This window comes from Sarcophilus harrisii, chromosome 2 (genome assembly GCF_902635505.1).
Source record: "Sarcophilus harrisii chromosome 2, mSarHar1.11, whole genome shotgun sequence".
NCBI classification, from domain to species: domain Eukaryota; kingdom Metazoa; phylum Chordata; class Mammalia; order Dasyuromorphia; family Dasyuridae; genus Sarcophilus; species Sarcophilus harrisii.
In genome coordinates, this window is record NC_045427.1 from 98,120,738 (window position 1) to 98,137,789 (window position 17,052).

At 31.0% G+C, this 17,052-nt stretch overlaps 1 protein-coding gene across 2 annotated transcripts in view; it reads right to left on the minus strand.

Moving 5' to 3' along the window:
* The window catches only part of PPP4R3B (protein phosphatase 4 regulatory subunit 3B), an 85,782-nt gene that overhangs the window by 4,008 nt on the left and 64,722 nt on the right, over positions 1-17,052 (minus strand). Inside the window, exons 8-15 of one of the 2 annotated variants that reach the window (XM_031950504.1) lie at positions 14,143-14,274; positions 13,407-13,509; positions 12,575-12,616; positions 6,857-7,015; positions 5,748-5,917; positions 3,274-3,413; positions 2,127-2,290; positions 480-682 (exon numbers count right to left, since the gene is read on the minus strand). In XM_031950504.1, the coding sequence (XP_031806364.1) occupies positions 480-682; positions 2,127-2,290; positions 3,274-3,413; positions 5,748-5,917; positions 6,857-7,015; positions 12,575-12,616; positions 13,407-13,509; positions 14,143-14,274 (1,113 nt within the window). Of the gene's footprint in view, positions 1-479; positions 683-2,126; positions 2,312-3,273; positions 3,414-5,747; positions 5,918-6,856; positions 7,016-12,574; positions 12,617-13,406; positions 13,510-14,142; positions 14,275-17,052 lie in introns of both variants that reach the window. The other variant, XM_031950503.1, reaches the window with a different exon arrangement.

Below are 17,052 nucleotides of genomic sequence, written 5' to 3' on the forward strand. Positions count from 1 at the left end.
AAGCTTTTACATCAACACCACCTGAAAAATAAAATAATAATAAAAATCTTGTCACAACTAAAATGCCTGCTTTTGGATATATTTGTATATTTTAAAATATAGCAGATGGTGAAAGAATATGACAAACATCAGACTTGTCATTTGTATTATATTGAGAAGCCTGAAACTAAAATGCAGCTTTATTTAGCTATGTATCTGTTTTAAGGGAGTGGAGGAGGTAAAGAAGAAAGTCTGATTATTCAAAGAAATGTAAAGTGGAAGGGAAAATAATTTAACAGAAGCAAAGCTAGTCATATTCTGTACCTTCTCTCCCCAATTTTCTGGCTAAGTCATTAACTGGACAAGACCCCCATGCTAAATCTGAGCTAAAAAAGGATAACTTTTAAAGCCTGCAAACTATTAAAATGTCTACTCCTATCAGGAACTCATTATCAGCTAAAAAAAAAAAAACAAAACCCCAAACACCATCATTTACTCACCTTAGTGGCTGTGACTGATGTAGTCAAGCTTGTATTTTTGGAAGAAGATCCATTAGAACTTGCTGGTGTTGTTTGAGCAGCTACAGATTTACTGTTCGCACTATTTGCTCCATTAGCAGCACTGGCAGAATGAGAGAAAGTAAATTTGAAGCCACCAGAGGATGTCCTTTTGGGAAGATTTTCTTTGTCTTCACTTTCTTTTGCTAAACCAAAGATAAAATATGAATATATATATATATATATACATATACATATATGTGTGTATGTATGTATGTATGTATGTATGTGTGTATATATGTATATATATATATCAATCTGTGCTCACAAGTAAAAAATATCCTAATTTGTTTTTTAAAGTTTAAGATGAACATGTCCCTTTTTAAAGGCTCATTCTGGAAGTAATGGCAGAGATTAGTGTTTGTGATGAGCATGTTCAGAACAAACTAAAGGAGCAAAATTATGGTCTGAATATTTATTTTAGTTTATTACCCCTGAACTCAGATGAGATGAGAGTCTTTAGCAATGATGAGTGAAAACTAATTTTGAGGCCCTAGGAAAAAAAGATAAAGGAAACTAAGGCCTAAAAGAAGGAAAATGACTGTCCCAAGTAATGGCTGAGACTAAAGCTCAGGTCTCCCATTTCTAAATTCAATTTTTTTTCCTATTACATTTCCCTAAGATATAAGCAATGGAAAGTCAGTCAGTAAAACTACCCTTAAAAGAAATGTCCTAATTTCCAATCACAGAATGACAGATGCCAAAAAGTTTATACTTAAATTTTAATCCTTCTACAAGGATAAGGATCTATTTGAATCTATACAAAACAAATACAAATGGAATAAAGAGAAAACTTACTTTTACTTTTCTTGGCAATCTAATTATTCCCCTCTATATTACTCTAACCCTCAATTTGGTTCATATCATAATATAAGCTATGCCATATTTACTTGTATGTTTGCCTTACTCCTCTTTGGTTGTGAGCTTCTTCAAGACAGGAAATGTTTTGTTTCATCTTTAACTCCTGACTACAAAGACTACAATGCCTTAAACACAGCTAACACTTAACTTCATTTCTACAGACTGTGTAGAGATGAACTGAGAAGAGAGGAGAGATTAAATTTTCTCTATAGCATAACTTCTTAAGACCTTAAGAATTATATATTTAAAGAGAGATAAACTAAGCTGCCTTTCTAAGGTTCTTTCCAGTTCTAAGACTCTATTACATAATATAAACTGGTGTTTACAGGGTAGAGAAAAATATAAGGCCATTATATCATGTAACAAAGAGCCTGACAATATTGTCTGAATATCAAAAACCAAGCAAAGGTACTAACTATGACTGAATGTAAAACTCAAAAGTCTGCCCTTTGAAATAAATAAATCAACTTATTCTTGGAAAGGGATCCTAATAGTATAGGTTCAAGTTCATTAGCTAATTGGAGAAATGTCATTATGAAGCATTTAGTGTAGACACCTTACGCATTTTGTGAAATTATAACTAAGGCTTCACAAAAGAAAATATCATTACCTCTGTATAAATATAAACATATTTAACATAATATTTAATAATAATAATATTAAAAATATGTGTATTTACACACACACATATATGAAAAGATAGCAAAGAAAATAATCCAAAATGAATACCTTTTTTGGTCTCCATAAACTTTTCGTAGCTATCTGGAAAATCATCCTCTGGCTTGGATTTTTCTCCTGGTGGTACAACTGCTTCACCTTCTTCCTCTTCATCTTCATTGAACCACATTTCTTCATCTTCCTCTAAGGTTCTTGCATCTCTTCGAAATCTGTTGCTACGCAATATAGATGGTACACTGTAATAAATATATTACGGGTGACTCAAATTCTGTAATCAGTTTTTAAAATGTAAAAGAGAAATCATAAATGTGGAACCACGAGGAGTTGATTTTGTATAGAACACATCATAATATAATGATGACAATACAAATGGGTCAATCTGGAAATATTTTAAAGTATTTTAAGGTTAATTAAAATCTATAATGAATTAAAACATGAGTTAGTTTGTTTTTAAATAAAGAAAAGCCAATCCTTTTTGATCTTTCCTTCTGGGAGAAAGAAGAAAAAAAAAAAAAAAGAGCACTATTACTATTGTATTGTACTGTTATTTATGACTATTAAGAGTGAAAAAAAATCTCTAGGAAAATTCTAGCTCCCCAAAGATATCCCACAAGTTTCTATAAACCAACAATGGCAGAAGTTTTGTTAAAATGTCATAATTAAACCACCATTTTACTACTGCAAAAATCTGGCTGTAATCCTTTTAAATAGTAGACTAACAAAAAGATCTATCCCCTTTAGACCCTAACCCCTTCAATCTGCTGCTGTCACTATCTTCATTGCCTCTGTTGAACCAAAAGAACTTAACTAGCTTCAGTTGGAACATTAGCATTGTTTTTTCCTGTGACTTGGGGCCACTACTCTCTGTATACAGCTCAGTTTTCAAATCATCAGGATCTTTGCCTGTAATATGCAACGCAGAGTTCCAGACTCTTGGACTACTTAAACGCAGACCTTTCTAATACAATTCTTCTACGAAATTACCCTCGTTCATCCCCTTTCCCTGCCTTAGCCAAAGAACATATTTTCCATTTATAGACTTTTTTTGTGGTACTACTTCCCCACAGTACTTTCACCTGAAGTTGGGTTTTCATAGAACCAAATAGTATTGTAAAATAGGAAATGCCTGTAAAATCAACAAGTATGGATCATTTTTGGAAATTGACCATAGACTTGAATTTCAAAACATAAACAATACCTGTTCAGTTTCTGACTCTGTCTGTCTTTTTCTTGTTCATATTTTGTCTTCAATCCTTTGAATGTCTGAACATATTCAATTGATTCAAGGGCCTTATAAAAATTTTCAACTATATGTGCAGTAAGAGACTTGATATCTTCCTGTATAAGCACAAAAAAATTTACATTCCACATAATTTTTCTCATCTTATACTTTTCCCAGAAAAATAAAAATGTTTATCAGTACAAAGCTGCCCCCATTTTAAAAAATCACCTTAAAAAAATGTCCTGAGTAATTTTTGTATAAAACTTTTAAATGATTTCCCATTTCATGTTTTAGAAATGGGCCATGGTTACATAAAAAAATTAGCAGGTTCTGCAGAATTTATATAATATAGGACTGATGAACTATTTACTTAGAATTTCACTCCAGGAATTGGTCCTAGAGTTCTCTAATAATGAAGCCTTAACAACTCCTCCTGAATTCCATTTTATGTTTTGAACCAAAGTGACCACCCCAGATTTATAGAAGCAAAGAGTTCTCCTATTTTGTATTGAGACATGATCCAAGACATTTGTAATCATTATGTGTCAAGAAATACATAATCTATTTTTCAAAAAAGAAACTACAGGAAGTCGGTTAAATTAAGTAAGACAAATTTCCTTTGGCATCTGAATCAGAAAATGCAAATGAGGAAAAAATGGGAAGCCCCAAAACAAAGTGGTTAAATTACAATATCATCAATTCTCTATTTTATTTTCAATAAATATAAGAACTTCTAAACAATGGTCAATTTTCCTTTCATAACAGAAAAGGACATAATTTTGTAAAAGAAAAAACTCACCTCAATATTATTTTGCTTGCTGAAATTTTTATAAAAAATGTTGGTTTGATCTAGAGCTTGAAGGACCCTTCTCAGAGGTTATCTAGTTTAATCTTATTTAATAGACTTACTGACTTGCCAAATATCACTTTCATAGAAAGCACTAGAGGTTGAAGAGTGTGTTCTGCTGTTATACAGTCAAGATTTTTACAGTTATATTAAGGTTGTGACTTTAATTTCCTGAAAGACCAATTCTCTCTTCTATGGCTACAAATTATACAATTAAACCTCTGCCAGTTATTTTAAAAACATATGTGTTTTGTCTTAAGGTAGATCTGGCAAGGGATTATAAATAAACCAAGACGATTTTTATTAACTGAAAAAAACACAACTCAAACCCTATTAGCACTGCTTAATGACACAATCCCTGTGTAAGGCAGTATCATCATCAAAGAATATAAAGCCAGTATATTTATTTAACACCTTAAAGTGTGCAAAGCACTATGCAAATGTTAATTATTTCATTTGATCCTATCTAGCTACCTATATTCAGGAACAAAGTCTCTAAATTTATAATATATTGGATTTTTAAATAAACAGGAGATTTTATAATCTTATGAGAACTTAAAATGGAATCATCTTTTTACATCCTATTTCTGTACACCTCTCTTTCCCCACTCCTCACACTCCATCTCCTGAACCAAATATGTACTTATCCGTAGAAGGAAAAAGCCCCTTTTCAGACTAGTCTGTGGCTCCACTACTGCTTCTGACAAAAAGTTCCAATGATTGCTCTTCTCTATAGTATCCTTATTTTATGAATTCAAAGAATATTAAGTGCTATTATATGTTCAGAGTTTGGACAGGATTCCTAGTTTCAGTTCAGATTCTGCCATGAGACAATCTATATGTTCCCAAATAAGTCCATTAAACTTTCTAGGCCTCTGTTCTGCTATTTAGAAAATGAAAGGATTGAATTAATTGATCCTTTCCACTTGTGAAATTTTTAAATTAAATTTTCTGGTATGTACTTCTGATGATACTATGCAATGGATTTTAGGCATAGTTTTGTTGATGAAATTTTCTGTTTTTAACACAAAATTCGTTGTCATTATCATTGACACTAAAATATGTCTTAAGAATTTCTTTTCCATCAAAAAAGTTCTTTTTTTTTCAAAAGATATTTCAAAAGCACATGTTTGAAATTCAAAAGGGAGTGACAATAGTTTAAATATCAGAACATTTGTCAACTAAGAACTAAATTGAATTACACTTAACTGCACTAATATTTATCTAACTTACATTATAAGTGGTATAGTCCATGTTTTACATAATTATACTGATTTTTCTTACGTTTAAGTATTATTTCTGATAGTTATTAATTTAATAAATATATTGACATTAGTCAAAAAGGGAAAAAATTAGTGACAACCAAAGATGACTGAGAAAGAATAATGATCTTTAGAAAATTTCATTTACTGAAGACAGATATCCAAACACATGAAATAAACACAAAACAAATAGATTTAAAAAGGGGGGGGGGGGGGGGAAGAATATAGGAAATTTAATTTTATTGATATACTCTACTGAAATGCAATCAGTATCATTTCAGAAGTTAATTACTACATTTGAATAAATGCCAAAAACTCTTTTGAATAGTGCTTTAACTTACCACCCTTATGAATTCAAACAATTCAATGACAGCTGAGTTTAGCAAGTTGTACCGGGTTCCATTATCCAGAAGGGCATTTATAACTGGCTCAAAAAGATTTCCCTTGGTGATATAACGATTATAAAATTCATCTTTAAGACCAATTATCCTCCTCATGAAACGAAGAGCACCTATTAAAAATAATTTATCATTAAGGTGATGTTCTTCCTTTTATGACATTATAAGAGCAACTGGGTTTTTATTGAAAACAATCCACTGTAACCTCTCTCCTCCAGTCTACTAGAGCAAAGCAAAAACTAAAGATCAAAAGACAAATTACAGCTATAATTTCTGCTATAACCATACAATTCTAATTCCTTGTATTTGCTAATTCTATTTTTTATATACCATCTATCTCCAAAGAATTAAGATACTTTACAGATACTATGCACTTAGTAAAATAAGATTTTCCAAAGAGGTCTTTCCATACTGAAATTTTATTTACAAGAAGCCTTTTCCTCATTTCTATTTGTGTGGATATGTTTAACCTAGGGAAAAATGAGATAGGAATAGAAAAGGAAAGGAAAAGAAAGAATTCTTATATAAATTCATTCCTTTCCTATCAATCCAATCTTTTTAGGATTAAATACCAGTATACTCTATTAACCATTTTAACATATAACATAATAAAATCTAAATCATGTGTTATAAGACAAATGAAACAGATAACATGAAAGAAACAGTAAGAAATTCTACATCTAATAATTACTTTCTAGTGCTTTATCCACTATCTTCAGAACACAGTTCAAAACAAGAATAAATTAAACCACATAAAATTTCAAAGGCTCAAAAGTTTCAAAGTGACTAAACTAGTAAAGAGAACAGGAAACAAAATGTGTGAGATAGTTTTTATCATGATGTCTTTTCTTAAGAACATTAAAAACTAGCTAAAACTTCTTTTCCAAGCATTATGCTATATTCCATATCCTTCACCCCCTCATTTTTTGAGGTTTTGGCTTTCCAATGCATAGCATCATCAATACAATTGAATAACTAGATGGCTTTTTCCTTAACTAAAAAAATTAGTCTTTAAATCACTTTATAAAAGCTCACTTTGAATTATTACTTACATAATGCCAAGAAAGTATGTTTTGAATTCATTAAGACCAGGACACGTCTCAGCAAATCTTTGTTCATAATATAATTTTTTATGTGATATGTGTGGTGTTCCACACAAAATGTGAGTAATTCCAAAATTAAGGCAAGCAGCTGTGCTGTTTGATAGTTATCTATTTAAAAAAAAAAAAAAAAGATGAATTAGACATATAAAAACACAAGAATTCTTGTTGTCCATTTAATTTTTTAAAAAAACTGTGCAACCTACCCTTTATGGACACTATTCAATTTTATACTAATTAAGACATTATTGTATTGTTATTATCATTATAATAAATAGTCCACATTTCTATAGTATTCCAACTCATCCATGTTCAGTACATGCCACGTATTTGACAGATACTTCAGAAATTAACATTTTTATCTTTAGCTCTTTTCACAACAGAATCATTTGTAAGTTTCCATTTTTATATTAGAAACCATTAAAAGTCCAAATTAAATATGTTGATATTTCTAGATATCCAGATATCTGTAGGTGAAGATTTCATATTTAAATATATTACCTTTTTTGTTTAAAAATTAATATTGGTGTGATAACATGGGGGGAGGGCACTATATTAACAAATCTAGCTAACTAATCACTAATTAGTTATGTCATCTTAGACAAATAATTTCAATATTTGGGTTGTTTTCCTTGAATCAAAAAATCAAGAGGGCTTGTTTAAGTTATTTCTAAGGAACTCTCTTATGAATAGGTAAGGAAACAATTTGTTCAATGCTACTTTTTTTTAAAACTTATTTTCTGGTGGTCTAGTCTAGTTGTATCAGACTTAAAATTATATCATAAAGCAGTGGCCATCAAAACCATTTGGTACTGACAAAAAAACAGAATAGTGGATTAGTAGAATAGGTTAGGTTCACAAGACACAATAGTTGATGACTATGGTAACCTAGTGTTTGATAAATCCAAAGACTAATGCTTCTGGGATAAGAACTCACTATTTGACAAAATTTGGTGGGAAAACAGTACGGCAAAAACTAGACATTGACCAACATCTAATACCCTACAGATATCTGGATATTTAGAGACATCAACATAATGGGTTCAAGATGCAGACATAAAGGATGATATTATAAGCAAATCAGGAGAACAAAGGACAGAATACCTCTCAAATCTATGAAGAAGGGAGGAATTTATAACAAAAGAATAACTAGAGAACATTATGAATTACAAAATAAATAATTTTGATTACATTAAATTAAAATATTTTCGCATTAAAAAACCCAATGCAATCAAGATTTGAAGGGAAGCAGAAAGCTGGGGAAAAATTTTTACAAGCAGTGTTTTCGATAAAGGCCTCATTTCTAAAATATATAGAGAACTGACTCAAATTTATAAGAATACAAGTCATTCTCCAATTGATAAATGGTCAAAGGATATGAACAGACAACTTTCAGAAGAAAGTAAAACCATTTCTAGTCATATGAATAAAATGCTCTAAATCACTATTGATTAGAGAAATGCAAGTTAAAGACTACTCTGAGTTCCCACTTCACAACTCTCAGATTAACTAAGATGACAGGAAAAGATGATAATAAATGTTGAAGGAGCTGTGAAATGACCCAACCATTCTGGAGAGCAATTTGGAACTATGCCCAAAGGGCTATCAAACTGTGCGTACCCTTTGATCCAGCAGTGTCTTTACTGGATCTGTATACCAAAGAGATAACAAGAGAGAAAAGGACCCACACATGCAAATATGTTTGTAGCAGCCCTTTTTGTAGTGGCAAGGAACTAGAAAATGACTGGATGTCCATCAGTTGAGGAATGGCTGAATAAGTTATGGTATATGAATATTACTGTTCTATATGATGTAACAAGATTATGTGATGATAAACTGATGGACTTGGCTTTTTTCAACAATGAAGTGACTCAAAAGTAATTTCAACAGACTTGAGATGTTAAGTGCTATCCACATCTAGACAGAGAACCTTGGAGACTGAATATGGATCAAATTATAGTATTTTATTTTTGTTATTGTTGTTTGTTTTCCCCTTTTGATCTCACCTTTCTTGTGCATCATGATGAATATGGAAATATGTTTAGAAGAATTTGCACATTTAACCTGTATCAGATTACTTGCTGTCTTAGGGAAAAGGAAGAGAGAGAGAGAAAGATAAAGATTTGGAACACAATTTCAAACAGAGAAAAGATGGCTAGATGAAGTCCTGACCCAAAATTGTCCAAAAGAAGTAAGTAGTCTCTCAAGACGAAAACTCTGACCACTAAGAGAGTTCTGAAGATATGAAGGAGGCAATGGCTAAAGAGATAGAAGTGGATACATGGAGAACTAACCAACTCACCAACTTTATTTTAAAAGGAAATGGTTAAGATGATAGTAACAAGAAGTAGTAATTAGGAATAAATACAAAATTATGGCATAATCCTTTAAGAATTATGGCTAGGTGCAGAAAAGATAAGAATACTAAGTAGTTCTGGAGTCAAAAAGACTGGAGTTCAAATCTGAACTCAAAAACTTACTAAGGGCAGGTAGCAACACAGTGGATAGAGCACCAGCCCTTAAGTCAAGAGGACCTGAGTTCAAATTTGACCTCAGACACTTAACACTTCCTAGCTCTGTGACCCTGGGCAAGTCATTTAACTCCAATTGCCTCAGCAAAAACAAAAACAAGCACTTACTAACCACTGGCAAGTTACTTAACCCTGATTGTCTCCACCCCAAAAATAAATAAAATTGTTTCAAGAATGCTGAAGTTCAAAGATGAGCTGAGGCTAGGGAAATGAAATAGGTAAAATAAGATAAGGATGATGAAAAGATTACACGAGGAACAACCAAGAATATTAAAAAAGAGAAAGGATTGCTCAAGGAAGAAGGGATAATTGTGGATGAAGAAGGCCAATTTACTTTAAATTATTTCTCCCACCTTGTCCCCACACAAAGAAGTGATCTTTATATTTTAAAGAACAGAACAAGAAAGTTCAATAAGCAACTGGCAATCAAGTTAAGTAAAATGATATCCCCAATAAATGCTTTTTTTTTTAGTGAGTTAAGTTATCTACAACAGTTGAACTATAGTTTACCACAGTAGTCTCTAAAGTGGGAGCAATAGAATGATCCCAAAGGGTATGTGATCAACTGTAGTATGGAAATGGGTTTCATCTCACTCTTCCTAAGACAGTTGATCATAGGGCTTATTTATATCCAATATAACTACAGCAAACCTTTCACTAATGGTCATACATTTCAACTTCCCCCCCATGTATGTTGGTGGTTAGCCACTCAAGGAAATTACAATCTAACAGATATATGGGTTTCTTCAACAGCAGATGTGCAGATGACATTGAGAAAATTCCCTTACCAGATTACCATGGGATTTTACCAGCTGTCTTAGAGAAGGGCAATCCAGGATAATGACTGGTTAACAGCTATGCCTACTGTTTGCCAGACTCATTCTTTATCCTCAGAGGCATCTTCTCCTCTTCTATACTTTCCTATTTTTATCAAGGGGACCAATAACTTGTAATCACTCAAACTCATAATAACCTCTATGTCACCTTCCATTTAACTCTCTTCATTTATCCCATAGAGATATCTACAAAGTTACCAAACTCTGTAATTTTTGGCCTTCACATCATCTGTTGCTTACATCTCCTCCCTTTCCATTCACACACAATTCTACATCAGGCTTTCTGCAAAAGCATTCTAACCAGTCTTCCTTTCTCAAATCTTTCTCCATCCCAATCAAATTTCCATATACCTTGCCAAAGGTAATTTTCTTAAAGTACATATCTCACCAAATTATTCTTCCTCACTTACTACTGAACAAACTTCTCTTTTCTTTCTAGAATCTCTCTCATTTAAAACCCTCAAAACCTTTGGCCTCAATCTCTATAAACTGTTGTCCTTCCTCTACTCTACTTGTTTTTTTGCTATTCTTCACATACTAAATACTAACTATGTATTTAAATACTCATACTAAAACTAAAAACAAACATGCATAGAAAATGAAGGTATTTTTGACACTATCAATTAGGTTGGTCCATCTAAAAAAAAGATAGAATGAATTTACATTGAAAACTTTATGTTGATAAAATTCCCAATCCCTCTATTTTTGTCTGCCTGAATTTTTGATTTCCTTCACAGGCTAATTGTACACTATTTCAAAGTCCAATTCTTTTTGTACAGCAAAATAACTGTATATACATGTATACATATGTTGTATTTAACTTATACTTTTAACATATTTAACATATATTGGTTAACCTGGCATCTGGGGGAGGGGGTGGGGGGAAGGAGGGGAAAAATTGGAACAAAAGGTTTTGCAATTGTCAATGCTGAAAAATTACCCATGCATATAATCTTGTAAATAAAAAGCTATAATTAAAAAAATAAAAAACTTTTATGTTGAGTTGGAATTAGAACAATCCACTTTTGCTTCTTTCACATTGTGCAGAGTGGATACATATAAACATTACTGCTAAAAAGCTTTGAGCAGTGACTGTTACGTTACTTGATTGTAGTTGTATGTATCTTTCAACAAAGGTACTTAAAACAATTTCACTTGCTTAGCTAATCATGATTTATCAAATTAATAAAGTGACTGGCTACTAACAGTTATTCATATGTCCTTAATCTCTCAGAACATACTGAGATTTTTTTTTTTTAAATAGTGAAACACATTTCTCAACATTGAATCTTATATTTTTTAGGGAGAACAAAAAGGGTTTTTTTGTAAAAAATGTTTTTGCCCATTCATTTTTTTCAATTTTGAAAATTTTTAATATCTTTTAATTTTCAAAATATATGCAAAAATAGTTTAACATTCACCTTTGCAAAACCCTACATGCCAAGTTTTTCTCCCCTTTTTCCCATGATGCCCCTTCTCTAGACAGCAAGCCATACAATATATATTAAACGTGCAATTCTTCTATATATTTATCATTGTGCCTAAAATTTTACAACATTAATTTCTCATTATCTCATGCTTAATTTTGGCTTCATGTGGGAAAACAATGTTAACATCTATAATTTTCTCCACATCCTACTCCAGTAAGATGTCTAAATTATTCATTAAAATGACATGATCAACCCAAAACATAAAGATACAAAGTGAGTATCATTGCTCATTCGGCCCAAATACTGAAAAAGTCTCCTTGCTAAAGATGACTGATTGGCTTGAAGATATAAGAATAAGTTACATGAATTCTATACTAGTAATATAATATATACTAATAATAGTGATATAATACACAATGGGTGGGTTGTTTGCATACTATAAAGAAGAGTCCTGATTTACATATGCCAAGAATATCTAATAAAAAAAGCTACCGTGGAAAGAGGTCAAATGGAAGCATCAGGTTCCTAAGGAAAGAAGCACTACAGCTAAGATTTTAAAATGAACAATAACCTAGACATTAAAAACCAGACAAATCTTTTTTCAAGACAACCCTTTTTTTTTCCTTTGGTCATTTCAAATAAATGACAAAATTAAGTTTAAAAATCTCAAAAAGCAAATATAAATTGAATCTATTATATTTTCCATAAAAGAAAACAGAATTTTCAATTCTTGGTAACAAAGAAAAAAATTAGATCTTATATTAAGTTGGGGGGGAGGGAAGAAGGCCAATTATTTAATATAACTATGTTGTATACAACAAGAGAATTTATATTGTTCTAAATCTGTTTTAAAAAGATAAATTTCACACTTACCAGGGCAAACTGTGTTACTTTTATTAGCACCAACTATTTCATCTAATGGAAAAATAAAAGTCAGAATATTTTAGTCAAAATAAAGAAATTTTCCACACAATTTCAAGTAGAAATTCATGGAATAATAAAAGAATTATGCTAGGAAAATAAACTAGAGTTCAACTAAAATTCTGAGGGAATTTTTTTTATTTTTCTTACGCATTCTAAATTAAACTAAAATATTTTTAATCCTCTGATTTACAGATTAACTTTCTAAGGCTTTCACATGGAAAAGGAAATGGCTTCCCTCCACTTTCAGAGGACAATAATATTAAAGGATAGAATGTGAAAGGAAAAAAAGGGGAGGAGAGGGAATTTAGACTTGATAATAAGGAAACACTTTCTAATATTGAGCTATTCAAAAATGGAATAGGCTGCCTTAGAGGACAAAAGGATCTTTCTCATTAGGTCTTCAAGTGAAATCTGGATGATTATTTTGTATACAATGCAAAATTCTTGCTGAGGCAGAAGTTGGACTAGATGACCTCAGTCTTTTTCAACTATAAAATGTTTAAATCCCAGCAACTCTAGGATAACAGAATTATCCTGGTATGTTAGTCTTTCCTCAAAATTATTCCTTAGACAATCCTACCTGCCATATGATTCAACAGTCCTTCAAAATCCATTAAAATAATTTTTTTAAATCAAGAGTTACAATGTCCAAAAGTAGATTACTTAATAAGCCAAATAAACTCAGTGTCATATAGACATGGCTTGTAGTCATGCTTTTTTGGGTACTTTTAAGGCGAGAGAGAGTGGTTAAAGGAACACACCCATACCCACACTCACTTACCCTTTTCACATTTGTCCTCTGAAGTATTAGCCAAAAGTGGTGCTGTGAGAACATGCATACAATGGTTATAGAAGAAATTTAGAAATTCGCTTTTTTCAGTTTTCTATAACAGAAAAGAACAAGGTGAGATTTATTATCTTCATAAATTAACAACCAACTTTAAGAATTAGAGCATATCACATGTTGGCTTTTATCACTATTCAAAACATCATATATGATATGTATATTTTAAGCATATTTTTAAGAGCTAAAAAAAAATCTTATTGCATTTTAAGGTGAATATTACTAGAAACAAAATAAACTTATAATGTAGTATTCTAAGTTTTATAAAGTACTTTAGAGGGGTGGATTTTACAATTAAAAAGAAAAAAAAAAAAAAAAAGCAAGAATAAATGATCCCTAAGAAGTAACAACACTGAAATGGCCAAATGTATTGTCACATATATTTGAAACTTAAGTTGTATGTAATAAAAAGCAAGAAAAGGGAAAAAAAAAAAAAAAAAAAAAAAAGAAAGTAGTTTACTTAAGGAAAAGGAATTTAGAAATCAACTTCTTAAAATTTAAATTTTTTACAAATCCGGATTTTAACCTTAATAATCATCAATTTAGAATCCTAAAATCCATATACAAACTCAGATATTATACATGTTCTTCTCAACAAAGTTCTGTGTGCTATTTCTAAGGTAAAACTATATTAGACAATAAAAATGCTTTTTACCCCTTGATATTGTCTTACATTAGCTGTAGCCAGCATGTTTTCTGGATCAATTAAAGTACGAAGGAGTCCCATTAACTGAACAGCTCCTCCTAGTTCAGGGTCAGTATCACAGATCATTTGTTCAATTACTACATTAATGAGAAGAATATCCTGAAAGAATACATGTTTCAGTTAGACTATGCTATAATAAACATATGATATTGAACTATGTATCTATATGTATAGATTCAGATATTTTATATATCACCAACTGAATGAAAAATAAAAACAAAACAGGATTAAATCAGATAACAATGAAATAATAAAATAAGCATTTAATTCAATTTCTTCCTGTTTTTTTTCAGACTGCAGCCCCCAAAGAAGAAAAAAATCTACTCCCAATCTATACAAAAAGCAAAAACAAAAACAAAACCTCATATTCAATCAGGAGAGAAATCTACAATTATGTCAGCCATATTAATATTGTTTTAAACATATATGTATATACATATGTAGGTGTGCATGTATAAGTCTCTCCACACACACACACCTGTGCTTAATTTTAAGTACCTGCTTGGAGGAGGTAAGAGGGAAGAAAGGGTTAAAAAAAAAAAAAAAAGAATAATGTAAAAACTACACAGCAGACAACAAAAGAAAACCTATAAACAAGGAAAAAGATGAACACTTCTGAAAACAATGTTTTCTATTATTATAGAATGCATTTTTCATTCCATGAGCTGCTATTTTTAATGCGTTAAAGGTAAGCTGCAAAATGCAGATTGGGTTCAAACTAAAGAAGACTTTGAATACCAGACTAAAATGTTTTGTAGGTAACAAAGCATCAGTAACATTTTTCAACAGGAGAGTAATTATTAATCTGGGAATAGTACATGGCATAGGCAGCAGGAGAAAACAGATGAAGCAATTAAGAACTACTAGAATAATCGGGCCACAAAATAGACTTCTTTACAGGTTCAAGAGTTAACCTTCAATCTACAGATAAAAACATTAAGTTCTGTGTTAAGGAGTAAAATGGTAATCATATCAGGAGCTAGAGAAAAGTCAATAATAAGACTGTAGGAATTTATACAAATTTTAATCATCTGTAAAGCCAATTTGGCTGGAACATTTTTTTTTTATTCTGCCTGCTTCCATGTACTAAAAAAAGTTCAGTGAATAGTTTCTCTTAATTACATGTAAGGAGAAACTGATGTCATTAAGTTTCTGCCCTAAGTATTTTGAACCCAAGCAAAAACTTAATCCAACAAAAATTGCAACATAGCAGAGAAAGGAGACTATTGATTGGCTCAAGAATTGAGCTTAAGTAGAATCTATACTAAAAGACATATATAATGTGCCAAAAATCTGCCAGAAGGAATAGCTTTATTAAAAAATATCTGTCCATGTGGGTTTCCAACTTTCTGATTAGATATGAAAGGAGGTTTAGAATCTAAGATATATGATAAATGTAGAAATATGTTTTGGGGAGGAAGTGGAGAGAAGGAAGGAAGAAAAATTTTGTAACACAAGGTTTTTCAAGGGTGAATGTTGAAAACTATCTGGATATATTTTGAAAAGAAAAAGCTATTATAAAATAAAGAATGAAAGTTATAATTGAAACTGACAAAATGCAAAAGATCAGAATGGTCTTTATATCCATCCTTTCCAAATCTATGATAGTCTGAAGGCACTGAATACAACAAAGAAAAAGCTTGATAAATTTTTAAAATTTTGCCAAAGAAAATCACTATTTCACTGAACTACATATACACAAATCAATTAACTCAAGACAGACATTATGCTTTGTTTTCAAACAAAGGAAAAAAAAGTAAAAACATTAGTATTTTCTTTCATGTTTAACAACAAAACTTTTCTATATTAATCTGTTTTGTCTGGATTTCCAAGGATATTGGATTGTATCATAAAGTTTTTATGAAATAAACTATACTTCCAGAAGTTTATGTACAAGATGCCAGACGATAAAACTAATTGCTGTTTACTTATTCATAAGCAGCATCAAATTATCAAGATTTCTGCCGACAGTATTGCTGCAGAAGATTAGTTTGGGGTGCTTTTTTTCTTTACTAAAGAAAAGTCAAAATCATTCCAAAGAAAATCCTCAACTTTAATTACTTGATCTTGTTAATTTTTAGGAAAAGGAATATATTAATAATTACCAAAGAACTAATCCATAATCAATTTAGGACAACTGAAGACCTACTGACTGATGATAAAATTGAGAGAATCTGAGATAGGAGCCTTTCCACAGTTTTAAAACAAAGAATTGTTAAAAGAACATTAGCACTATGGAAGGATATGATTTCCAGACTAAACAAAAACCAGATAATTTTTTTTTTTTTTAATTTAATAGCCTTTTATTTACAGGATATATGCATGGGTAACTTTACAGCATTAACAATTGCCAAACCTCTTGTTCCAATTTTTCACCTCTTACCCCCCCACCCCCTCCCCCAGATGACAGGATGACCAGTAGATGTTAAATACATTAAAATATAAATTAGATACACAATAAGTATACATGACCAAAACGTTATTTTGCTGTACAAAAAGAATCAGACTCTGAAATATTGTACAATTAGCTTGTGAAGGAAATCAAAAATGCATGTGTGCATAAATATAGGGATTGGGAATTTAATGTAATGGTTTTTAGTCATCTCCCAGAGTTCTTTTTATAAACCAGATAATTTTTAAGTAAAAATTAAGAGACAGATGATAATGACAGAAAACAATGTCAAAATATAATATAAATGTCTTTAATCAAATAAATCATTACCCATACCTAATCCTAATAAACTATATTAAGTCAATGCAGAAGTCACTCAAAAGAAGGTACATATAAAGTAGACTATGTACTTTAGAGTCAAAGAATGTCATTTGAAGAAAAAAAAAATCTAAAAATATCCTTCAAGAACACAGAGTGAATAAAAG